This window comes from Saccostrea echinata, unplaced genomic scaffold, assembly GCF_033153115.1.
Source record: "Saccostrea echinata isolate AGI-Se365-2 ecotype Australia unplaced genomic scaffold, CSIRO_AGI_Sech_v1 ptg000054l, whole genome shotgun sequence".
Classification (NCBI taxonomy): domain Eukaryota; kingdom Metazoa; phylum Mollusca; class Bivalvia; order Ostreida; family Ostreidae; genus Saccostrea; species Saccostrea echinata.
This window is the reverse complement of record NW_026889803.1, coordinates 46935007-46961905: the sequence shown is the minus strand read 5'-3', so window position 1 is coordinate 46961905 and position 26899 is coordinate 46935007. Positions and strand designations below refer to the sequence as shown.

At 32.6% G+C, this 26899-nt stretch overlaps 1 protein-coding gene across 1 annotated transcript; it reads left to right on the top strand.

Annotated features, from left to right (window-relative positions):
* Positions 1–4533: 4533 nt before the first annotated feature.
* Positions 4534–26899, top strand: LOC133205890 (uncharacterized). Its single transcript, XM_061341782.1, has 9 exons — positions 4534–4588; positions 10615–11887; positions 15694–15742; positions 16364–16408; positions 17602–17746; positions 18695–18824; positions 23027–23095; positions 23488–23582; positions 26341–26899. Exons 2-9 carry the CDS (start codon positions 10680–10682, stop codon positions 26388–26390), a joined length of 1791 nt encoding a protein of 596 aa, XP_061197766.1. The 5' UTR covers positions 4534–4588; positions 10615–10679; the 3' UTR covers positions 26391–26899.

Here is a 26899-nt window from a genome sequence, read left to right as displayed (position 1 = left end):
ATTTAAAGCCTTTATAGCTCTATTGGTAAAACACTAGACTTGCATGTCAGAGGTCCTAGGTTCAAATGAAAATATTAAGACTGATACTTTAAATTCTAAATATATGTGACAAATTTATTTTCACTTAATTTTCAAGAGGTACACCCTTCACAAAGTAAAATTACTTGCTTTTACAGTGTATTTTTTTAATTGTTTAAATATATAGTATACATATTAAAACTGTTGATGAACATTCCAATTGCAAAATCATGTTGTTGCAATTTGACATCAATGAGGACTATTGTAATACCGTACTCACATAGATAAGGAATATAACAGTGTGATATTTGTATATATAAATGAATACAATGACTGATTGAAAGAACTTGAATAAATATTTTGATATAACTAACTGATTTAAACTTGACCAGAACAAGCAGATTTTGATTAGCTAGTGACTCTAAGTTAGCAGCTTTACCATACCTAGAAATACATGTAAAACTACATGTAGTATGTCGAGTGTGTGTATATACACAGGCAACAATATTATTTCTTCTCTGTGAAGATCTTCTTTAGAAATTACTGGTCATTTGACAGAGATATATTTGTATTTTTACCAGAAAAAGGTGAATTTGTAAACTCCACATTTTTTTTATACATAATAAACAAATTTCATGTCAATGAACCATTTATTTTTTCATGCTGTAAAATATTAATGAGCTAAAAACAAACTTGATGCTTAAAAAGTTTTCCTCTTCTTAGATTTCCAAATGAAGAGGTTTTATGTATCTAGACATGCAACATTTAAACCACCAATCAATTAGTTATGGAAGATTCAGCCATAAGAGAAAATGCAATAATCAATTAAGTTTCATTAGGCTATATCAATGAAAATTTTTTTTAAACTAAATACACTTTTATTGAACCCTTCTCATCAAATTTTGAACAGTATGATTTGGTTTAAATAATGAAAAGTATTCTCCCCAAGTCCTGGAATACTGCACTGAGAATCAGTATAGTGTATGTGAAAGTTTACTAATTCTCATAATTCATGGTGAAATGATCCAATCTTTGTGCAGATTATTGTAAAATCTCATTTTTTGGAACTGCATGGGATTGGTCCAACATGACGTAAAGCATGGTCTCCTAAAGATTCATCAGCACACGCCTCATGGTATTGATTTATTGGAAGGGAACACACTAATACACTTTCATCTATTCTCCAAAATCATCGATAACTACAAACTTCATATCATCAGATTCTTAATGATAAACTGTAGGAATTATGATTTCTCTTGAATTGTAAGTATTGGGCAACTCTAAATGTATTCAAATGTATGATTTTTGGAGCTTTTGTTAATATTTAGTTTTGTTGTTTGTCCTTATGAAGGTCAAGTGTTGATTATTATGCTTGCTTGCATCTCCATCAATAACTGTCTCACAATGGCATCTCTTCTTGGTGTGTTGTGTGGAGATGATGAGAATTCACACAGTTTGTATTAAATATTCATTTATGCTGTGGTACTTAATGGTGTATATGAACATAAAAAATTAATGCAAGGAAGTAACTTCTCTGGGTGTTAATTGGGTTAAATCTCCATATTGGGGTATCTGTAAGTATTCAACAGATTCCATAGCAGTTTAAGGTAGAGAAGAAAAAAACTGAGAACCATTACTTAGCGGTGATGTATAGAAATTTCAGGTTTAATTCTATAATCATGCAGCTTGAACAAATATACCAGAAAAGACACCCCTTGCCTTTTGACTCTAAAAAGGATTTACAAATATATAACAGAGAGTAAGATTTTAGAATAGGCTGAGTTTTTGCCCAAATGCTTGTCCATTGAATAATTAAGTTTATCAATGCCTGCAAGTCTTTTTTGGGGCCCTAAGTACCTCCATGGAAGGAGGATAAGGGAAATAACTTTTATTAAGAAGAATATGTCTGTGAGTCTTTTCTTAAAGATTTTCATCGTTATTTTGCCTATAGATTAATTTTTTTAGAATACCTAGAGAATATGTGTTGTACAGAACATGCAGAAAGTCCATTTTACAGATTCAGAAAGATAACAAAGTGGGATAACAATGGGAGAGGACTACCTAAGTTTTAGAACTTGTGTCCAATCCCTTTGACATATTGTCAATAAAATATATATGTTCAAAACAACAACAACAAAGTGGAATATGATGGAGTGTAATGTATTTACCAGAAATTGGGAAACATTTTACATGAATGATTTACTCTTGTGACTGGTACCAATTTTCTCATCAAATTAAAAAATTCTGTACTCTTTGCTTACTCTTCCATTGCTGTATATAGTTTTATTACTATTCTTGAATTACTGGTAAATTTAATATTTATGCTATCATTTTATTCAATTTTGGCCATTAATTGAATACTCATTAGATGAGGTTAGAGAAAAAAGCTTGCAGAAAATGGAATGGGGCCTCAATCACATTAATTCTTTAATGTTTTCTAAAGGCTGAAATCAATCATATGACTACTGCATCTACGTTCTCTACCCTCAGTAGACCTAGCTCTTTAGAGACATTGATTCTGTTTTATTTGCATCCAAAGACTTGTCCATGATCAATTAACACATGGTCTATATGTGGTCTGCAATCAATGGAAAGCATTGAATAACTTCACTCGCTCAGAGCAATTTCTGTTGAATGTGCACATCAGTAACTATAGTAGGATAAATTTCTACCATTTAGTCTAGGCAGGTTAAAATCTTAATAACATTTAGGTATTGAAAGAAGCCTTCCATGTGTGTGTCCATTAAGCCTGAAAATAGGTATGAAGATGGCAAAAGTACAAAGCATGGCAATTTTTAACTGTATGTAAAATTCAATGAATATTGGTTAAATTTTTGTTTGTATTGATATTAATGATAGTACAGTGTATTTCAAGAAAAATAAAGCAAAAATCAGATATTTATCAGATGCGGTCATTTACTTGCAGTATAAATTTTAAATTTTGATTTAGTTTCTAATTTTGTATGCTGTATGAGTAAGATTGACTTCAAGGTACTCAAGTTTTTTGGGGGGTGGAAATGTTTGTTTAAAAAATAAATCCTTGACCTTCTTCCACAGAACTGCTAGGCAAATAGTCAGTCATCTGAAAATTAATGCAATTATCTCAAGCGGATTCGTATTATGTCATTTCAATTTTGTGTCCACCTCCCACTTTATCAGCTAGTCATTTAGGGGCCATGAAAGTGGTAACAGGAGAGATTCAGATGTGAATACATAAGAATGTAGCAAGACTCAGTGAATTGTTAAAGTGGCTATATGTAGGCATCAATATAAAATATTTCTGACTAAAACTGTCAAAAACAGGATCTTTTGTTAGAAATTTGGTTAATTAAGGGTTTCATTTACTTGCGGTATAATTACCTATACATCATATACATAGTCATGATCAATGTAAAAAAGTTTGGAGATTGTTTAAATTCTGAGAATGTTGACACAGATGTGGAAATTTCCTAGCAATGATTGAGAACATGTGTCTTGTTGGATATGGAATAAGATGTTTATAAAATCTCTTATTACAGCATGACCTTGAATATTGTGAAACTGTTCCATTTAATTAAAAAAAAAAGAAAAACAACGAAAGGACTGACCTTCAACTGTATCCAGGGTTTCACCGATTATTGACCATCAAAAAACAGGTTATACACAGATGGTAGATTTTGGTGACTGATCTCAAATTTCTAAGGGAATGATTTAAATGAAATGCACAGATAAAATAATCATTGCATACAGTATTGTTTAAATTCTGTTTTGTGTTGATTAGTGTATCAGTCCATTTCCTATTCACATATATGTATTTAACTTCTTATTTTCCACCAATAATAAGTTGATTAGGTAGATTAGCCTTTGAATTACCATTTATAAAGTTCTCACTAATTTTTCATTCAAAAGTTTCACAAATCTGGGATTTTAAGTGACAAAAAGTTATATAGATTAATAAGGTAACAGGATTGCAGTAAGGTAGAATTTGAACATCATAGCGAGTTTACATTTTCTTAATATAGTTGAACTTCAGTATATCGAACACTGATATCTCAAATACCATCGATGTGTCGAAGTGATTTGGAAGTCCTTACTACTTATTCTTTAAGTATTTTAACCTCGATATCTTGAATCCTCGGATATCTCGAAGTATTTTCTCTGTTCAATCGAGTTTGAGATAACGAGGTTTGACTGAATTTTGAAATTTATTACTTGCATCATTTACAACCAAAATAGGTTGAAAAATATATACCAATCTAGGCATCACTTTTTTTGTTTGTATCATCTGTCCTTAATGTGATAAGTTGAATTTGAGGTCAAAAGGTCAAAGTCCATGCAAAATTGGAAATTCATATATGGCATAAAATGTTTTCAGATTATTACTTTTTCATAAAACTGTACATGTTTTTTTAAGGTTTTTTTAAAAATGTATTTATATGCAATTGGCTTTGTATAATCCACAATTTGACAACATTTTTTATACAGTTAACAGTAACAGCTACATGTATTCTGTTATTCCAGATAATGAACTGAGGCCAGAAGGGAGACCTCACATAGCTGGTATGGAACTGAATTCACAGCTTAACATGTTGTAAGACAGTTTTCCTCAAGTATTATTGGAACAGTAAGATCCTCGTGTTTATAAAGAAAATGCAAACACTTACAGATACTAAAGGATGTTACGAACAGTTGAGGATGTATAATTAAAATTTTGACCATTGACTTGTTCTAACTAATACATGTATTGCCTTATTAGCTCACCTGGGCCAAAGGCTCAAGTGAGCTTCTCTGATCACATTTTGTCTGGCATCAGTCTGACTGTCCACCTGGAAACTTTTCACATTTGTATTTCATTTGTATCTCAGGTAGTGTAGATTTTAGTTTGTTCAAAACATGTCTCTTAGGGGTAGGGTGGGGTCATAATGGGTGATTTAAGTTTGATATAGGAATATATATGGAAAAGAACCTTATAAATCTTCTTCCCAAGAACAGCAGAGGCATATTGTGGAAGAATTCTCAGGTAGTGTAGATTCAAGTTTGTTTAAATCATGACCCACAGGGGTAGGGTGGGGCTACAATAGGTGATCAAAGTTTTACAAGGGAATATATTGGAAAAATCTGTTAAAACCTTGTTCTCGGAAACAATTGGGCCAGAAGAGTTGAAACCTATGTAAAAGCTTCATTACAATTAGTGTAGTTTTGAGATTGTTCAAATAATGACCCATGGGAGAAGGGTGGGGCCACAATGGGCGATCAGAGTTAAACAGAGGAATATATTGGAAAAAATCTTTACAAATCTTCTTCTCATGAACAGCAAAGGCATACAATATTGATGTGGAAGCATCCTCAGGTAGGGTAGATTCAAGTTTATTCAAATTATGATTCCTGGAGTAGGGTAGGGCCACAATAGACAATCAAAGTTTTAGATAGGAATATATATATAGAGATATATATAGAGATAAAATTTAATGATGATGAAAAGTAGAGCTATATTGACTCAGGTGAATGAGCTTCTTGTTGGATTTGGTACCTTGTATCAGATATTTATACTGGCTTTCCCTATGTAGGGGTTCATCCATTGGCTTTGTTACAACTATGATCTTGAAATAAGCCCACATATTTGTGATGTTTTCATTATTTGTAGACGAATTTGTAAGTTGTTTAAGATAGAAATCATACACGGGTTATGTATTTTTTCTGCAACAGCTGTGACATTAATTCCTGTACTAACAACCAAAGAAAGCATTTTGTTGTTCAAGTTATGTCGAATGAAAAAAAGAAAAAAATAGCTGTGACGTTAATTCACGTACTAACAAACAAAGAAAGACATTTTATTGTTTATATTTATATCTGCATGAAAAAAGACATTCAAAGTAAAATTAAATATGTTAAATATTGTATTAGAGATGTGTATGTCATAGTATGCATAATTGATGGAACAGCCTTTGCTCAAGAAATCAATGCAGGTGGCTAGCTTAGTGTCGTTTACTGACTGATGAACGGCAATGGTTTTCATAAGAAATAAAGGAAATAATATTCAGTGGATGTAAATATTTTTTAATAAACAGATTGTAGATTGTTTGTGATCAGATTTTACTTAATGAAGCATATTTCCTTATTATTTCTCAAACCATACCATTTGGAGTTAGAAAAAAAGATTATGGGATACCTCAGTCTCTAGTTCTTGTTTGAATTGAATAGATCTGACATTTCAGTGGGAAAATATTGCTGAAAAATAAGTTAGAAATTAAAAGAATTATTAATATTTATCTTTTCAGTTTATCTTAGCTGAATGTTTAAGTGAGATTTTTTTATCAAAGTTGAAAAGTTGTTTGTCCATCTTCTATCTGTCTTTTCACTTTCAGGTTTTTTACTTCTTCTCCAGATCTAATACCTTATGGATATTTTTCAGTCAAAGTTGCCATTTTTCATTAAAGGAGATTTACCCGGTAGTTGTTTTCAAATGAAGGACACATCCCTTCACAGGGAAGATAATTAGTGGAATCTTAAGGTGGGGTAATATTTATAAGTTAGTTTTCTTTCCAATAACCATTAATCAAGGAAAAACAGGAAGAAAAAAAACTCGCAAGAGTTTCCATATAAATTGTAGATTAAAATTTATTCAAGTTGTGATGTTGGTGGCTCATATGAGGCCACATCAGGGGTTAAAGTCTTACAGAGAAAATACAAGGGACATTCAATTAGTAATTTTTAATGCAACATACAGTTTATCATAATAAATGTAGAAGTATTTTGTTTTATTTTTTAACAGTTGAAAAATTCTATTAAGGAACCCCTAATCACAGAAAACGTACCGCATGCTTTTTCCTATTGTTTTCACAAAGGAATTCACATTTAAAGTAAGCATGGTCACTACACTGAGCTAATAACTGTTTAAAAGTGACCTCTGCCAAGAAGATGAAAATGAGGGCGTATGTGAAAACTGTGCTTCATTACATAAATAGCTGAAGAACCAATATTAAAGATATGATTTTAATATGTAGGAAGAATAGTCTTTTACGCTGTATAGTTTTCAGATGGATTTGGAAATTCAAAAGTAAAAAAGTACAAGTAAAAGATCGCAGTAAAACTGATCAATCGAAATCTGTAGGGGCACCAAAAATATCAATGCTGTGAGCAACATATCTGTAAATGCCAAATTAACATTGATAGATATTGCTAAGACGCTAAACATTTCATCGTTTAAACAGTTTATAGAGTTCTGACAAATGAAATAAATCTAACAATAATTCTATTAGATGGGTACCTTATTTCCTTACAAATGCTTAAGAGAAAACACACATTAAATGGCCCAATGGTCTATATAAAAAAAGAACATTTTTACAAAAAAAAAAGATATGATAAACTTGAGTGACAGATGTCGTAACATGGGTGAAATTTTTTATAACTGAAAAGGAAGATCAAGAATAAAATGTAGAATCAAAGAGGAAGCTGTTGTCTTATTATTGCAAAGAGAAGCAAGGGCTCCAAATATGTTTTATAAATTTTCTTTTTATTCAAGAGTTCAGTAAAACACATGCACACAACCAAAGGAAGGACTATCAATGGTAACTTTAATGTTAAAGTTTCACTTAGGAAAGTTAAGCAGATTTCTTGCAAAGCAAGTCCAAATACCAGTCCTCAGGGTATTTTTCTGTACCTAACAATGCTGCTGCAAATAAGCATAGAGAAATAAATAAAATTTTGAAGAAAAGTAAGTTTACAAAGCTTAGCCATCCCCCAAATCTGCTAGATCTCAGACCTTATGAGATATTCCAAAAACATATCATCTTGTCTTGAATTTGAAGAAGGGAGGGCATATTACTTTGCTGCTGTCTGTAGGTCGGTCGTTCTGTCGGTCCACCAACAGTTTCCGGTCATTTTCTTCACCTGCGGTTGCACATACTGAAATGAAATTTGGTATACAGATTTATCATAAGAATATCTAGGTCAAGGTCTGTTTTGGGTTCGATTGAGCAATATTTGACAAAGTTATGCCCCTTAAACTTAAGAAAATTCCAATTATTTGCATTTCCGTTCATATTCCTCACAGAGGTTGCAAATACTGAAATGAAATTTGGTATACAGATTTATGATCATAAAAATATTTAGGTCAAGCTCTTTTTTTGGGTACGATCAAGGAATTTTTGACAGAGTTATGCCTCTAGGACTTCCAATTATTGGGGGGGGGGGGCATAAGTGTTTCACAAACATCTCTTGTTTTTATAATAAAAATAGAAATTTAAAATTGTAAACAAAAATAGTAATGCAACTGTGTCCAGGCCCCTTTAAGGACTGCCACTGCACACTGAAGAGTTCTAATTCCATGGTTTTTTTTTTTATAAAGTTTCAGTGATTTGCCCTTTGAAATAATGAATTGAAATCTACTAACAGGATATTACTCAATTTGTTATCAATTCAAGCACACTTAACATTTTTTAGGCCAGGGTGAATTAATTGAATTCTTTATTTGCACGTATTTTCCCCATTTAAAAAGCAACAGTGAATTCTTTACTTCATTGTCTTTGAACATTTTTCCTTGGAATAAATGGCCGATTTTCTTTGTTGAAAATGAGAAATGTGTAATAAACTGTAATTTACTCAATGTCTAAAAACATTTTTCATGTGTGTAAAGAGGATACTAAAAGTAGGTTGAGGATTTTCCTTTAAATTCATGGCCAACCACGGCTTTGGTAGCACCAAAGTTTTATGTAGGATTTGACAGGAGGAAAAATTATTTAAGATTCCACAACAAAACTGTAAGGCCACAATTAATTAGGGACCCACTCTGCAGCTGCCTTTTAGTGATTAGTCTGTCCATCCATCTGTCCAATTTCATATGGCTGGAGTATATTTTCTTTCCCCTTGGCACAGTCAGGCTCAAATTTCATCCACAGATTGCCTTGGGTAGAAGTGCTATCAGCAGTGACCTGAACCAATTTTCTAGATAAAATGTCAAGGTCAGAAAATCTCTGTGTGTAAAATCCTTGCCTGGACCTTATTTTCTATCCCCCTTGGCCCTACCTCAAACTTCACTCACAGAGAATCTATGAGTAGAGGGTGTACAGTGACCTTGAACCAATTTTGTGGATCAGAAGTGAAGTTCGAAAAACCTGTCTTTGTAATTCAAAAAACCTGTCTTTGTAATATCCTTGTCCAGAGCATATTTTCTCTCCCCTTGGCCCAGTTGGCCAGTTAGGCTCAAACTTCACTCATAGAGATCTAGTGGTCATGTGCGATGACCTTGAACCAATTTTCTAGATCAAAGACAAAGGTCAAAAACCTCTGTTTAAAGTCTTTGTCCGGAGCCTATTTTCTTTCCCCTTTGCCCATTTGGGCTCTTACTTTATCCATAGAGTGTCCATGGGTAAAGGGTGTGCATGACCTTGAACCAATATCTATAGATGAAAGGTCAAAGTCAGAAAACCTCTTTTTGTTAAATCCTTGTCCAGAGCATATTTTCTCTCCCCTTTGCCCTACCTGGCCCTAACTTTACCCATAAGAGTGCCAATGGGTAGAAGGTATGCATTGTCCAACTTTTTAGCTTAGTGGACAAGGTTATAGCAAATCTCTGTAAAATTCTGTTCTTGTATATTTTTGGCCTCATCTTGGTCAACTTCACCCAGAGAATGCACATAGATAAAGGGTCTTTCATGCTAATGTCCTATGCATAAGGAGGGTCATTTTGAGATAGTCACCATCTCAATGATGTCTTGTTAAACTTACATACAAACATTCCAAATTTTCTGGAATCATGGCCCCTTAAGCAAGGGTTAAGAAAAGGGGTTTCAGGTAATTATAAAGCATTTCATTCATAGGCCTTTATTTTGTAAATTTATGATATGCATGCATGAAAAGTAAATCATGTTTTTCTGCAATCAGTGCTTCTTTTTGTCTATCAAGCTGTGTTAAATCCTTCATCAAAGATCAATAAGAGTTATCTTGGGGAGAACTTTGCTGTAAATAGCTAAGTTAGATGTCTCCCTCTGTGTAGAACAACTGTCCTTTGTGCCACAGAGAGTGAAGTGTTCATTAATCAATAATGTTAGATAGATGTAATTGGTTTTCTGCATCTTACATAATCATTGTTTTAAAATGGCAAAGGAAATTGATCTTGCCCATTATCATAATGGGTATTAGAAAGGAATTGTTAACATTGATGTAAAAAGAGACAAAATTGCAACATATTCAGATTTGCACAATATTTTGAAGCTTTTGTATCTTTAACTTGGTGTAAAAGGTGACTATCCTAAGGAAGAAGGTAATGTTTTCATTACTTAAAAAAAAATTCAGCAAATTTTATGTCCACATTTAATCTGTAGAATCTGAAAGGAAGCATAAATTGTGTAGAGATTATTTTCATTGTTATTAGATATGAAAAAAACAAAAACAAACTTGTCAAGATTCAGCGATTTTCATGTCTGCTGAGAAACTGTAAATCATCTCCGCTGAATGTAGGGTAATTATTGGATTAGAATCTGTAGGTCTAGAAGCCCATTAGATCCTGATGCATTTCATGCAAGGATGACTTTAGAGCTGTTTCTGGCAGAAATAAGTGAAAATATAGCACTGTTTCTTAGGATTGTCAAATTGTTAGATATTTTTTTATATTTGCAGGGATTAGGCAAGTAAAATTCATTCTACAAGATATCAGAAGAGGATCTAAGTCCCAAGGTTAGAGAATGGATTTCGTGAGAAGGCGGCTTTCCCAGGGAGGGAGTAGTGATGATGAGGGAAAGTCGCTGTCATCAAGCTTCTCAGAGGGAACCTCAAGATTCTTCACCTCAATGGTGGCCAAAAAGAATGGCCTAATTAATAACTTATCCTCCAAACTGGAGAATGTGATGAAGACTTCCTCCAGTCCAGAGGATTCAGACTCCGAATCAGTTAGTCCGGCACAGACCCCAAGTTCTAATTATAGCTCCTACAGTAACGGAAGCAGAAATTTCAGGGGAGATGACTTCTCAACTCAGCCATATCGATCAAAGAAAAAGACAGAGAGGATTGGCATTCCGCGAAGACAGAGTTCGTCTGGGTATTCGGACAGCAGTGGGAATGATGAAGTGGCTGCTGGAAACATCAGTTTTGATGAGCCATTATACTCACCAACATCAAAATCAACATTTACATATGATTCTAAAGGAGAACATTTGCTGAAATCAAATTGTGTTGGCTTGAAGAAAGTAAATAATGAAGACCAAGCCAAAATGCAAAACATTTCACATAATACATATGAAAGTGAAAGTAAAAGTAAGATAAAGCCAGATCTACTGAAGACAGATAGTCGGGAGGATATACCTGAAGATAAGTCAAAAGAAGAAAAAGATAATGACAGTGAAGAAGATAGAAAATCAAAAGTCTTCCCTGTGGAGAAGAGTGAGAAAGAGACAAACATTGATGTTGTGAATGGGTACAAGAAAGCACCAAAAATAAATCGCCGATCCAGTACGGTGGATGAAATGTTGTTTGACGACTATGTACCACCGGAAGAACCAGATGAGTATGATGAAAATTTAGGTGAAAATGGAGATGTAAATTCAAATTCCAAGAGGAAAACTCTGATTCCTATGGGGGATTTGATGTCTTTTGATGATGATCCTGAAAAAGAAACTGTAAATCGTCAGAAAGTCCCCATTGGAGATGAAAAGTTCTCGTCCTTTACCAGTGTCTCAAGCATTGACAGTTCTGAGTACAGTGTGGGTAATAATCAGAATGGTAATGAGTCAACTTCTGAGTCTGAGTTTGGAGGCTTCCCAGTCAAACGATCATACTCAATGGGATCCGAAAATTCTTGGAGTTCATCATACAGTATAGACAGCCAGCCAGATGAACGAACGCTGGAGTGCATGGAGTTTATGAAAGCCTTTGTGGATCAAATATTTGACCCAAGGTTTGTATCAGATTTAAATATTGCATGCTTTTAAGAAGTATCTCTGAACAGTTTTAAAACTACCAGTATTTTTAGCTCATCTGAGCTAAAGGTGAGCTTTTCTGATTAAAGTATCCATTGTCTCCATCTGTCTGTCCGTTTGTTTACTTTTTACTTTTTTGATTTCTTCTCCAGAACCATTAGGTTGATTTTGAATGTACTTGAGGCCATCATTAACAAATTTTTTTGTTTGATATACTCCCACCCAAATTTCTTAAGGTGGGTAGGTAGGTAGGTAGTTTTTTTTGGTGAATCATTTTTATTCTTACACATTGGTAAACATCATAAAAATTTATTGATATTTTTATTATACACTGGACAAGTAGACAGACTTAATATATATTGCAGTAAAAACTTTCAATCTAAGGGAATGATAAACCTAATTTAAAACAATTCATCCTATATAGACACACACACACACACACCCTCACACACACACACACACACACACACACACAAACAAAAAAAGAATTTAAAGTTCTGAAAAAAAAAATGTTAGGGTAGGAGTGATCTTAATGGGTCTGTCAGAGTACAGCAAACGATTCATTTTTGTATTGTTGGACCAACAAAGAGTATCTTTGGTTGAATGGAATTCAAATTTATTCAAATAAAGGACTTTTTTTTCTTTTAGGGGGTAGATAGTCAAGAAATGACAAAAATAGGAAATCAATAAAAATCAATAAGAAATCTCCTTAATAAGCACTGGAACAGAAAAGATGTGAAAGTTTCCTGATATATAGATTTAAATTTGTTCAAATTTTGGCTCCTTGGAGAAGTTGGGGCCACAATGGATATTCATTTTTACATGGGAATATATAGGGGGGGAAAATCTTGATTGGTTAGAAAAATCTTGTAAAGCAAAATATCATTTGAAGAACAGCAGGGTCTAGGTGACTCAGGTGAGGGTTGTGGCTCTTGGGCCTCTTGTTTTTATCTGCTCCTGTGTGTACATGTAGCATGCTTTGATGGCTGTTTTATTACATTCATCTAACCTTGTATGAATCAAATTAGGAACTGTGCCACACTTTATTTTGAGGTGATGATCTAGTCTTCATTAAATATTTACGTACACAGTCAATTTACCACTATATACACCAATAATGAACATTATCAGATTAATATTTATGTTTTATTTTGAAGATTTCTAGTTTTTATGTCTTTGTTAGCGAGGACCTATAAAATATATACATTTTCTGCACCACCAAGTAGTTAATCTCAATATAAAATGTAGCAAAAATGCTGTTATAAGAACACACATGTCATCTGCAATATTATTTTTTTTTCCATATTTTGTAAAAGTTGTCAGTTTCTGACAATTTCAGGCAATTTCTTGAACTGTCAATATGTTGACATTTTTCCATCTTTAGGTATGAAGAAGCAACTCTGGACATAATTAGATTTTTAACTGATTTATTTCCCATAAATTATTTTTAATCAAGGAATGAATTTAATAGCTACCCAATTTGTACAGTATAAACTGGGTTGGGGCAGTGGACGCTTTATAAACCACAAAGCTGTCTATAAAAAAGCTTAAACTGTTCCAACCCAGTTTATACCATATAAATAGGGTAGCTATTAATTTCATTCCTTATAATTAAATTTTCATTCATTTAGTGTAAGAAAATAGGATGATTGCTCTTATAAAATGACTTCAAATTGTACCAAACTTTAATGTAAAGTCAGGCGCATCAATACGTTTTTGACGCAAGTTATTGTGACGTAGGCAACCCATTTTATACGATATGAAGTAAATTTTTTATCCAATCAAATACTGGGTTATAACCAGAATTAAATTATCTAATTATAAAACAATGCACTGATTAAATTTAATTTTGGCAAATTTTAGTGAACATTTTTTCAAGTTTACAGTTAACTAAATATGGCATGGTTTGTCTCACCCCAACAGGTTAGAGACATATTGAGTTCTCTTTAGCTGCATGTTCTTGTCTGTGTGTTTGTTCACTTGCCTGTTTTTATGCAAGTCTGTCACAAATCATTTCCAGGTTATAACTCTTGTTCATGTTGATCAGAATTAATTGAAACCTTAATATGTTATAGCTAGTGATTTCAAAGCAAGTTACCATCTTTATTAAAGGATTTGCTCAAAGATAAAGGGATATGAGATGTGTCAGGGCCATAATAGTTTTTTAACCTTTCAGCATGTTGCCCTTGACCTTAGGGTGTAATTTTGACAGAAGGTATTGTCTAAATGGTCAAGGTTACTAGGCAATGGGATGTTGAAATCACGGAATATAACTTTGCCAATTGTGCTTGAAATAAATGCAAACATGAGTATGAAGTTACCCACAGTTTAGAGGCATGTCAGGACATTGAGTTTTTGTAATATTGCAAAGGTGGAATGTTATATTGCAAAGGTAGAATGTCATATTGCAAAGGTGGAATGTCATATTGCGATGGTGGAATGTTATATTGCAAAGGTGGAAGATGTTGATCAATGAAATCCTGAAAATGTGCTTTGACTATAACTTTATAACTCTTGGGATGTTCTTGCTTAAAGGTTTATCATCTTAAATTTACTCAATGTAACATCTCAAAAGTCAGTGTCACTCGGCATTAAGAACCTGTTTATTGGGAAATAATTTTCAAGTTATTCATTTCTTGTCTTTGATGTTCCCATGGCTACTAAAACGACAAAAAAAAAAATGTTGAAATGCTTCTCATCCTATAGCTTTATTTGATTGCAATAAGCTAAGTACAAGTTAAAAAAACATCAGGATACATTAATTCTGCAAATGTAAAGCTAGAACAAATATTTTTCAAAGGTTTCTTTCCTTTCTCAAAGGTGGATCTTACATTGAAAATAATACTTGCTTTTGTGAGGGCAATGAATTTTACTGAATTAAGGGGTTCAGCTAATATTATGAATCACTGTTATATAGTGGAAAATCAGTAGAGATATAATGATAGAGTTGAAATATTTTTATAAATTATTTAATCTCAGTTTTATTTTAACCGGTAATTAATAGAGTTTTAATCCTTTTGACCCAATATTTGATGAATCACAAGGACTGGAAGACATTTAGGCCCAAATGATTAATCTTCATCTCTTAAAAGAATGCCAAATCAATGATGGCACATGAAAAATGGGAAATCATGTTTTTGTATTTTTTATATGGACGTAGTTACCATATATGTGAATCAATATCTTTATTCTTTTAGGCCTATAGGGAAATTTTATTGGGAAAAATGTTTGTTTAAGTAATGTCATAAAATATATTTAAAGACATTGGGGAATATGTGGTATTTTTCTTCTTAGAATCTTTATGAAATATTTGACTCTCTGCCATAAAGCATTGTCACAATCTTCAGATTGTTGAGGTACTGGGGCCAGTTTTACAAAAGAACTTACGACTAAGACCAAAATTTTATTCTGCTTATAACTTCCTAATTAACATTAAATTGAAGATGGTTTTATTCTTTTTAAAAGGAATGTAGAAAGATATTTTTACTCTAAAATTTTTAAACAGAATCATTAATTTTGCAAAATTTTACAATCAGCTAAAGTTTTTGATCTTATAGTCATAAGTTTTTTTGTAAAATGGGCCCATGGTATTCTACTGTATTTAAAGTGTATCTGATCAGAGTAACAGTAAACTACCACATGAACATAGCAGACTGATCAGAAATTCTCCATACAAATACTAGTAAATGTCTGAAATCATTTAGAATTAACCTTCAGCAATGTTTGCATTAAATATTAGAACTCTGATTATTAAATAAATACATTTATGTTTTTTTTTTTTTAGCAAGGAAATTTCTCAAATGGACAAGGCAAAATTTGGAGAGTTTTGTCAGGTAATTTTTTTTGTTTATATTTATACTTATTTTAATGCTTGGTAATAATAAAAGTGCTTTTTTTTCTTTTGTAGACCTTTACACAGTCAATTGATTATTAAGATATAAATTATAGTAGATAATGAATTGAAAAGGTTGAGACACTCTGAAATTAAAATGACAAGCTATCAGTTTTTATAGTTTTGTTCGATACAACCTTGGTTTATCATATTTATCATATCTGTAGTCAAAACAGATACTCATACGATAATTAAATGTACAACGTAAGAATCAACATTAAGGCCAGAACTGTCACACCAAATGCAATGCTAAATAGGCACAGAGATAACTGCCCTCTCTAAAAGGCATCTTCTTAATGCTGTTTTTTTGTATTTTTCTCTATGATCTGCACTATATATGTCATGGAGGCAGATTTACCCTTTATTATTTTCTGTAGTGGTGTCATTATGTAAATGATGTGCCAGGATTTAGGAGTGTCTGACATGGAAATAAACACCTGGCCTCATTAGAACTTTATTTAGAGAGATACGCATCCCTGTCATTATAATGGAGTGAACTGACTAGCCTTCTTCTGCGGTTGAGATAGTCCATTAGTCACGACAACTTCTTGTTGTATTTCAGGAGGTGGCTGGGAGACAGTGGTTTGCACGATATGTCAATGGACAGGTTGGTACCACAGAAAATTGCATTCAGAAACATTGGTACAATCTCATTTGCGTGTTTATTTTATACATAGAATTTTATGAATCCATGGCATTGAAAGAATGATTGATTCAACATGCATATCTAATTGTCATTAACAACTTTCTTGTATTTTATATTATGTAATTTGAAAAATAATCAAGCTGCTGCTTTTTATGTTGTTGTGTTCCAAAATTGTTTTGGTAACAATGAATATTTAATTTTATATTCTCATCAAAAAATAAAATACAGAAAGGAGAAGTTTTTATTTTTATTCTGCAACCACTGCTTGCATTGACTGAATAAAGGTAACATAATAAACCAAAGCTATATTCGTCAATGCCCTAAGAAAGCCTTGTGTATTCTGACGTCTTTAAAAGAATTGTTACATCATTGACGCAGTTTCAGCTGCAGAGATGTGCCTAAATTTGTTAAAAATAGCTTGTTTTGGTGGTCAGATGTGAATAAAACTATGTTGCAGGAGAAAGAAAATACATGTTAACTTCTTGAAATATGCCATGTAACTACCATACTTTTCAAATTTTGTATTATAAGTACTTTTTTCTAGATAGAGTAAGTTGTTCCCACAGAAGGAGGTACTGTAAACCAACTATCATTCACGTCATCTTTTATTCGCAAATCATCAGTTTGAAATCCATCTGCGACTGTTTATTTCCGTGAATGGGAAAACATGATGCATAATTGCACAATAAAATAATAGGTTTGTGGCAAAAAATATTTGTGAGCAGAAGAAGGTCGCGTAACTCGCTTATATTTCTTGCACGTTAAAAAATAAAAGTTGGTTTACAGTAGTTGCAGATAAGTTACATAATAATCTTTGTGATAGTCATGCATCATTCCTATGCTTTCTAAGTATGCATTCATCAAAATATTTCAAATTCAGAAAAATGATTAGTTAATTTTTGAAGTCTACACAATGTTTTCTATCGTAAAACTTGGTTAAAATGAACTTCTTTGGAAAGAAAATGTTGCATCGATCTGGATAAGTTGAATTAAATGTACTGTATATTTAATAGGATTTCTTATGTTTTTGGAGGACACACAATCACTTTATTGTAATCAGATTTCATAGTGAGGATGGTTTTTGTAGTGTTTGGCTATGTAAGACAAGTATGTTTCGTTTGATGTAAAACAGTGGACTCTGATTATTCTTACAGAGGGTACATAACAAGCGAGTTACAGAGCAGATATTTTTCCAGTTGGTACAGTATTTTGCAGTAGTGCTGTTTGAATGTGGAGAGGCTGAAGATTTTACCCCGGCCAAGTCACTGATGAACATGTGCTTCACTTTTTACTATGAAGGTAAGTCATTGAATAGTGGGTGCCTCTCTCACAGCTACAAAATTGATCAGGCTGTCCCTTTTAGCTTGTTTGAGTTGAAGGTTCAAATGAGCTTTTCTGATAAAAGTCTGTCCATCTGACATCTGATATCTTTTAACTTCATATTTTTGACATCTCTAAAAGCATGTGGCCAACCTCTAAATCCAGGTGGCCAATTTCAACCAAACTTTAGACAAAGCAGCCTTAGCTGAAGGGGCTCAAATTTGTGTAAAAGGAGATTCATTTTCCCATCATTTAATTCTCCTCCCCAGTACCTCCCCACCTCCCCCCCCCCTTCAAAAAAAAAGAGTCTGGAAACTAACACATTAATGGAAGGCTTCCTTAAATCACTCACCATGATAAAGATGAAGTGTATTTTTGCTTCTATAATGAACAGCAACTCCCTACTGCCTATATAGTTCACTGGCATCTTCAGCCTCGAAAGTATATTGATGTTATGTTTGAGATTATGTTATCATATTGGTGTTATAAAATCACTTCATATTTTGCTAGAAAGTTCTAGATCATATCTTTGCTGTCAATCAGGATCAACTTGAAAGAAAATGTAAATTTCCTTGGCTCTACAAATGATGCATATAATTTTTTTTTTTTTAATTCATTTTTGATAGTACTACTTGTAATTTACTTTAATTTTGCAAGCTTTTGGAAAATGAAAAATCAATTTAAATGTTGATGAGTTAGTCCATTAAATCATTTGAAGGAACATCTAATTACTCTGGTTTAATCTCCTTTCTATGCCTTTTTTTTATTTTGAACTCATAATGTTGTAATAAGTCTTGACCTAGAAACAATGTCATCATCAGGGTCAACTTTATCTAGGGACCATCTTTTCTTAATAAGCAGTAATTAATCTATATGAACGGGATTAGGTAACTGCTAGTTTTTAATGACATTTACTTTTGTTGACAGGTTGCCATGGTAAGAACTTCCTGTACAGTTACCTTAGAGATCAACCTATCTGGCAGTCATTGAGATTCTGGAATGCTGCATTCTTTGATGCAGTACAACTGGAGAGATCCAAGAGACCTGTCTGTACTAGGTATGGTTAATGTCCTCCATCAACACAAATCATTCATCTTTCTCTCTGTTAACAGTCATACTACTTCATCTGTGATAACTGTTGTATAGATTTACTTTTTCTCCTGTAATAAAGATTTAGACCCGGATTGCCCTCTCATAAACCTTTTATACTAAAATTTAAAAAAAAATAACTAAATTGGTTTTTGTGTAATGCATTTCTAAAGGTCTTGAAAAGGTGAAAGCAGTTTAAAAAGCAAAGAAACTTCACATCTAATTCTATACTACAGATATAGATTCTAAAAAAAAAAATTCTGAATAAAACCTGGGTGATATGTACATTTGTGTTATACAATTTCAAATTCCTGTAAATTCTTCATTATTGTGTTAAGAGATAATTTTGTAGTCGTAATAGTAAACTTCTCCCCAGTTTGTTACTTTATTGGTCTCCACAGTAAAAGCTGCAGATCTTTGTCTTTGGCTGGTGTGATATTTTACACCCAGCTAGTCTGGGAGAAATCAAAGCTACTTAGCCGTGTTTGTTTTTGTATCATTGCACCATAGATAGAAAACAATATGGAATATTATACACTTATCTAAATGCAGACTCAATAATTTATTTTTGTCCAATTTTAGTAAAACAGTGTATGTAAATTTTTCTTTGTTTTTATTTTCTTATTTGTTTAATAAAAGAAAGTATAAAGGATAAACCCAAATTATTGCTACAATTCTTTTAAAAAGATGTGTGTCCAGTGTTGAAAAGTAGCCTCCATTCCATATATAATGAAACATAATCTGTACTAAATTACAGAGGGATTCATTTTAAATTGGAAGACTTTTTTTTAAAAATTCCAATGTACATCAAGATTGAAAAGTGCATGATACATATATATTATTATAACAGTAACTTGATCCGAAGAGCCGTATCACGTCAAGTTGACAGGCGCGGATCATCAGATCAAACGAAACGCGAAGCGTCGAGTTTGATCTGATGATCCGCGCCTGTCAACGAGACGTGATACGGCTCTTCGGATCAAGTTACTGTTATAATGATAAATTTATTATATACCCCTTAACAACTAGCAAAATATGATAAAAGAAAAAAACTTTTTGGATCAATTACATAACTTTTATCCATTAAACAAACCATTTTGTCAAGGAACTTTTTGATGCGCGAGAATAAAAACGTCATTTATCTGTGTACTACGTCATCAGTTTCAAAGAGGGGTGATATGGATTCAGAAAACCACAGTGTGGTGATCCGGAACGTCGGATCACATCGTCTCATGATTGCGTAAATTCAACAGTAAAACTGAGTGACAAACAGTTGGATATATAATAAAAGCTTTTAAAATTGAAGTAATTTTCTCTCAGGAACATTCATAAAATGTTAAATCAGGTATCAGCAACACTGAATAGTACAAGGATAATTGTAAGTGTGATGATCCACATACAGTTGAACTTCAGTATCTCAAACACTGATATCTCGAATACCATGGATATGTCAAAGTGATTTGAAAGTCCCAACCCCTTAGTCTTTAAGTATTTTACCCTGGATATCTCGAATCCTCAGATATCTTGGAAGTTTTTTCTCGGTTCCATTGGGTTTGAGATAGCGAAGTTTGACTGTATAATAATAAACTCCACAAATAAATATTGAATAAGAATCACACATTTATGCACTTACCATGTCATTAACTTTGAAATGGAAAAACATTGAAAGGTTTTACTTTACACATAATAGTTAACGAGAGTTGGTTCTGATATCTGGGGGTAGAGAAATGGAGTCCTCGGAAATTTGGCACATAATTTGCTTTCACAAAATGATACAAATGATTTAACAAAATACAAAGTACATGTAACTGAAAACTAAAGTAATCTAAATTTTGTTTCACAAAAGTCCGAGGGGAAAAGAGGGGAAAATGGGAAGGAATATATTGTGAACTTGCTTACAATATCGAAAGTGTTGCTGGATTTTTTGTTTAATAACTTGCTTTTAGGATTGTTACATGATGACTATTAAATACAAAAGCCACAATATAATTAAGTTTCATAATGGGCATGATAAATTGAGAGAAGACGGCATTCCTGATAAACATGCAACATGCTTCTTCTGATAAATGATGTGGTAACATGTCTTCTGCTGTTATTTATTGCACATTAATAATTCTTTTCAACCTAAAAATATGATAGAAACAATCTTCTCAGCTTAATTATGACATTTTTATGTACTTATATCTTAACGATGTTTATAGAAGAAAACCATTTGATTAACAGGAATTGTCTTGCACTGGGTTTCAGCAGAAAGTTTGTCCTTTTTTTGGGGGGGGGGGGGGGGGGTTTCAGGAAAATCAGAAATAATTCATAACTTTTTAAGGTCACCTTAGTCACTGAGGTCACCTATTTCAATCTATAGATTTCCTTCCTTCATCAAGCACCATTCATCAGTAAGCTTCAAACTTGTTCAATTTTTTTCCCCTCTAAATGACTTCAAAACCAATTTCATCCAGTTTGGATGTGTAGCATCTTAATGGTTGAAATGAGATGATATTGTCCCAGCCCACCCAGGGATGGGACCAGAACATCAAAACTCATTGTATTATGAAGTAAAAAGATGTGGAATGAAGTAAATGATTTTTTTTTATTTTATTTTTTTTTTTGTTACTTAAGATTTCGGACTAGCTAAAATCATTTCGGACTGGCTTATTTTGTCTTCTTGCCAGTCTGACTGACTTTCTGAAAAAGTTTTCCACAACTCTGAATTTCTTTAGATAGTCCATGTATTATGACATCATGAATTGCATCATTTTTCTCAAATCCTGAAAAATTCTTTGTAAATGGCCAAAGATTTAAGCTGTTTTTCAATATATTGCTTAGACCCCAACCCCTGATCCAACATGCTCAATTATATAATGAAATAAAGTTGAACTTCGGTATCTCGAAAACTGATATCTTGAATATCATGGATATGTCGAAGTGACTTGGAAGTCCCAACCACTTATTCTTTAAGTATTTTACCCCTGATATACTGTATATAAATTGTGAAATTCATGTTCCCTGCTATATGATTTCTGTTTTAGGCACCAGTGAGGGTTGTTCATATCTTGATAATTCCTGATATCTTTGAAATTCTTTTTCTTTAAACACAGTCATCAAGCAGGCAAACTGTTTATCTGATTTCAATTGATAATAACAATAAAATTCATTTCTACTGTGTACATGGAAATTTTTGCTCTTGTTTTATTTTAACCCCTTTCATGTAGTGTGCAAGTGGTCAAATTTAAAATGAAGCTATCTTTAAGAAAAAAGCATTTATCTCTTTAACACAATTTAGACTGGGTGAATTTAAAATGGGGCTTTATTGATTGAAACTGTGAAAGGAATTAAATAACATAGGGTGAACATAACCCTGTATTGAGTATTTGATGAATGATTCAGGTCAGAGGGTGGGGCCAATTGGGTCATATATTGAAAATACATTATGTCTTTACTCTGGACTTCTAACAGACAAACTGTTTGCATAATTATAATGAGCAGTTAAAATTTTAATTAGTACCCCTCAATTCAAGCCTAAGGTTTGGACTGGCTATGTAATAGAAAATTTAACACTTTAAAATTTTCATTCCTGTAGATTTATTGAGCAAGCTGTATGGATGAAGACGGTAACGTAAGAACCATTTGCCAAACTGAGTCCCGAGGTCAAGGCCCTAATTTGGGGCTAAGTTGAAATATTTTTAAAATGTATTATTTCTTTAAAAACCTTGAGCATTTAAGAGACAAAATTCATGCCATATGATAATAAACAAAGATTTTTCTACCATATTGTAAATTTCTGGGGCTTAATTGGTCAAAGTAAGAAAAAGTGATTTACAGGTTACTGTTGGAGCCTTTTCAGTATATCCCATGCATTATATCGAGTTTTTATACAAAAATGGAAACATGCTCAAAATAGCCATACAGAGATAAAAATAACACTTAATTGAATCAATATCTATTGCCTAAGTATTAAATTGGGATATAGGTAATTATATCTGTAAGGAAACCACATTATATAATGCTGGTTCTATATTTGAATGTTTATTAATTCTAAAGGCACACGTTTTCATTTGGGTGATGTGACCATTAATTATGGTTGGTTTCATTGTGCGGCTGGTGTGACAAATGAATTGTCTGACAAAGGCTGGGTCTAACTGTCGTTTCTCACCATTTTGTTGATTTTTGTAGTGATGAAGGGGATGACCAACAGAAAGATGACAGACAGTTTCAAGAAAACATCACCTTTGGACAGCTAGGGTACTGCACATTAATTTAAAACAGTTGAAAAAAAGGCTGTTAAGAAATAATGTATTGGATGACAGTGAACAACAACCATTCCACTTTTTAGCCAAAGAATCTCACAGAGAATTAGTTTAAGATATGATATTTTCTTTATATAGAATATGATTTAATTTTTCTTTAAATTAATATTTGTTAAAAACCAAAAAAAAAAAAAAAAAAAAAAAGAAAAGAAAACCTAGCCAACCAAAAAAAATGCTTTTCTTACCTCCTTTTTTTTTACCCATTGCCCTTTCTCATATATATTCTATAGCATCTGTTCTTCAATCATGGTATGTTTGCATGTATCTTTATGTTGATTTTATTGAAGTTTTTAATTAGATTTGTATCAAGTACCTTTGTACTTTTAGGACTTTCACATGCAATATGAGGGCATTTGGTCTGTCCAAGGAGTTGTGTATAGAATTTCTGAGGAAACAATCGATAATTGCCAACCTGAAAAGAGGTAAGTTCAAAGGTTAATCTTTTATATTATAGAAGTGAAAACAAAGTGTTATGATAAAAACTCTATCAAGTTCTTCAAGTTAGATGTCTGTTTCTTGGCAATATTTTGGTTTCTCATTTTGTATATACATGTATTATCTTAGCTCACTTAATTGAATCAAAGGTCATGTGAGATTTTAATCAAGGATTGTTGGTTGTTGTCTTGCTTTCTTAAATGTCTGAACATCTGGTTGGTATCACTTAACTCTTTAGCAGAGCATATGACATATATCATATCTTCAAATAGGCCTAAAAAGGGTTGCTACTTTTGAGGGAGTGGAAATTGGATTATTTCTAATTGGCATAGCTACCCGGTACTTTTTGCTCATCATGACAGAGTCATAGAGAAATGATCTCAGCAATTTGTGTCACAGGTTAAGCATTTGGAGCAAGTCCATTAATTCTTCTGTCTCTAAAGGTTATACCTGGACCAAACTTGCATGGGTACATGTAACATGTATGAATGCTTACCATCAGTTTGTTTGGATCCTGTGTTTGGTGTATATGGAGCAGTTTTACACTTGTGGCATCATTGCACTGTCATATAAAATCTAAATTATTCAAGTGTTTAGTGTGAGGCATCTTCGCTGGCCAAGGGTTTCTGATCTGCTACTCTCCTCACAAACCCTTGGCCTATGGTGCTATCAAAAGTCAGGGTTTTTTTTTTTCAAGTTGTAATTGGAGTCAATTAATATTGTTCGACTAATCAGCAAATGCTTTTGTTAATGACAATATCTCTGCTTGGGAGATATCTTGACTCTTTAGTCCCGGGAATGAAAAATACAAACAACAATCCATAAGATAATGTACCATTCTATAAATAGCTATGGTGTCATCCAACGTTAAGCAGATGTGCACATAATGTGATCAGGTCTGGAATCTATATTACAGATACAGATTTGCAACTAATAAACATTGCTTGACACTTGCTTGAATGTTAATTTTTCTGTAAATACTTTTATTTTTAAAAGTGCTTTTTATTTCTGTCGATGACACAGTCTGTGTGTATGTGGTGTGATTTAAGATCACAACATAAACAATCCGGACTTTTGATATCTCCATAGGCCAAGGGTCTATGAGGAGAGTTGCAGATCAGAAACCCTTGGCTAGTATGAAGTTTTTTTTCTTTCAAACAGCAGTTTAGTGCAAACATGGTTACAGAGAATCAATTTATTGCAATTATAATTACAATACAACATACATAGAACTAAAGTACCTGGTACCTGTGAGGAAACTCACAAAATGATACCCCCAACTATAAATTTGTTTTTAAAAAAATGTTGCTTATCACCTGAAAGTGTGCTGTGATCTCACTAGAAAGAAGTGTAAGTTCTAGGTTACTTAGAGAAAAAGTGTATAATTTGTGCATGGTCCATAACTTTGTAAGAGAGAAACATTGGATGCAACATTTTTCACAATTTTACAGTTGGGGGTATCATTTTGTGAGTTCCCTTACAGTACCTCTAGTTCTATTTGTTTGAATTTGTAAAATTACACTAAGTACTTTAATCTATCTATCTATCTATCTATCTATCTATCTATCTATCATGTTTACTGTATATAATAGCTATCACAATACACTTACATGCCCTTTTCTCAATATAAAGTCTACATTTACTCCACATTAATTTTCACTACTTTTATCAAATGCACTGATTTATTATCCTAATTCTTGTCTATGAATTTGTCTTATTGGAATTCAAATTTTAGAATATGTTGCAAATCCTTCATGTGCTCATTCTAGAATACAGTAAAACACCATTACAGTGAACATGCTTATAATGAATTCATGCTTATTGTGCATTTTTCCCTTTAGTTTTAAAATATATACATGCATACATGTGATAAGTCAAAGACCACAAAACTGTACAGGAGCCATAAAAAAAACTGGAATTTGGGTGAAAAAACTGTACACTGCCTATCAAAAAACGGTACAAAAAAATGGTATAAAATATCGCTTAAATTCTTCTGAAATTCCATCGTAATCATTGTAATAAACATCGTATATTTTATACCTACGAAGATCTGGGTCAGATTCACGTATATTAAGACTAAAGTCATGTATATCAACTTTAGAAGTTGGCTTAATTTTTTTCAATCAAGTTGCGTATACGAAACATTAACAGTAATTAAGTACCCCTTAAAAAATAAAGCTACCTAAAGGGGTATTTGATACGGATTTATAGCAAGATAATTATCCCAATTGGCAGTTCACACCTTCGCACGCGATGGTTTGTGTACACTACACAATTATCATCAGGTCAAGTGTCAAACATAGGTGACGTTTTCCAGTGTCTCGCGAGCGAGAATGAGAGGAAAATGGCGGCATTTAGCGAGAAATTCAAAATACTGTACAAATTTTCATATTCCCTGAATTTTGGTGTCCCGCCGGTACATGATGAATGGGCTCAAAAAACTGTACATTTTGCGTAAAGCCTGTACATATCACATGTATGATACATGTATTTAGAACTTATCAGAAGAACCATATTATGTTTATAACAAAACAAAATTGTTTGTGCATGGCATTCTCTTTAGGGTGTTTTTCTGTATACCGCCAAAATGTGATTTATAAAAATGCTGATAGCACTAATTCATGATTGTGACAAATACCTGTAGTCACTGGCCAATGTTTGTACTCAGTGTTGAATATTATAAAATGAATACATATACTCTACTTTGTAATTAAATATTCATGCACTGTATGTTTGATTTTGTAGAACAAGTCCAAATGTTAAAAGACAACGTAGATAAATGGCGTGAAGCCTAGCCTATGAACCTACATTCCAAGAAAGATAACTCTACATGTTGCAGAGAAACATAACTCAATATGCATTGTATAAGCTTTATTTGATTTTAAGTAAAAACCCTCCTCAATGTAAACTGCAAGTAAAGACTCAAAGATGATGATTTCTGCAGTTCAAAATTTTGATTTCTCAAAGTGAGCAAGTAGTAAGTTTTTTATTCACAGTTTCTGCAATTCCATTGGGTTTGCAAAACTAAAGATACAGAATTGCAAATCTTCAAAAATTGGAAATGGCAGAAATTACCATTAATACAGTACATGTATATTGTGGTCCATGATCATTGTTAAAGTGTACAGGAATACTTTTTTATTTCTTAGTGGTTTCATCTCCTCTAATTGTGATTGGACTGAAGAAATTAAATGATATGTTAATCTTTACATACTGTAATAAACATGGTGCAATATTGTTGAAATGTTATAAATTTTTGTGCATTTTACAAATAGTGTTAAGAATTATTATTTATTTACAACAA

Bases quoted from the DNA above. Each gene is read 5' to 3' on its own strand.
- LOC133205890 (XM_061341782.1), top strand. From the start codon at position 10,680: ATGGATTTCGTGAGAAGGCGGCTTTCCCAGGGAGGGAGTAGTGATGAT. The intron at 17,747-18,694 runs GTAAGTCATTGA...TTTTGTTGACAG, and splicing joins CTTCACTTTTTACTATGAAG to GTTGCCATGGTAAGAACTTC. The intron at 23,583-26,340 runs GTAAGTTCAAAG...TTGATTTTGTAG, and splicing joins AATTGCCAACCTGAAAAGAG to AACAAGTCCAAATGTTAAAA.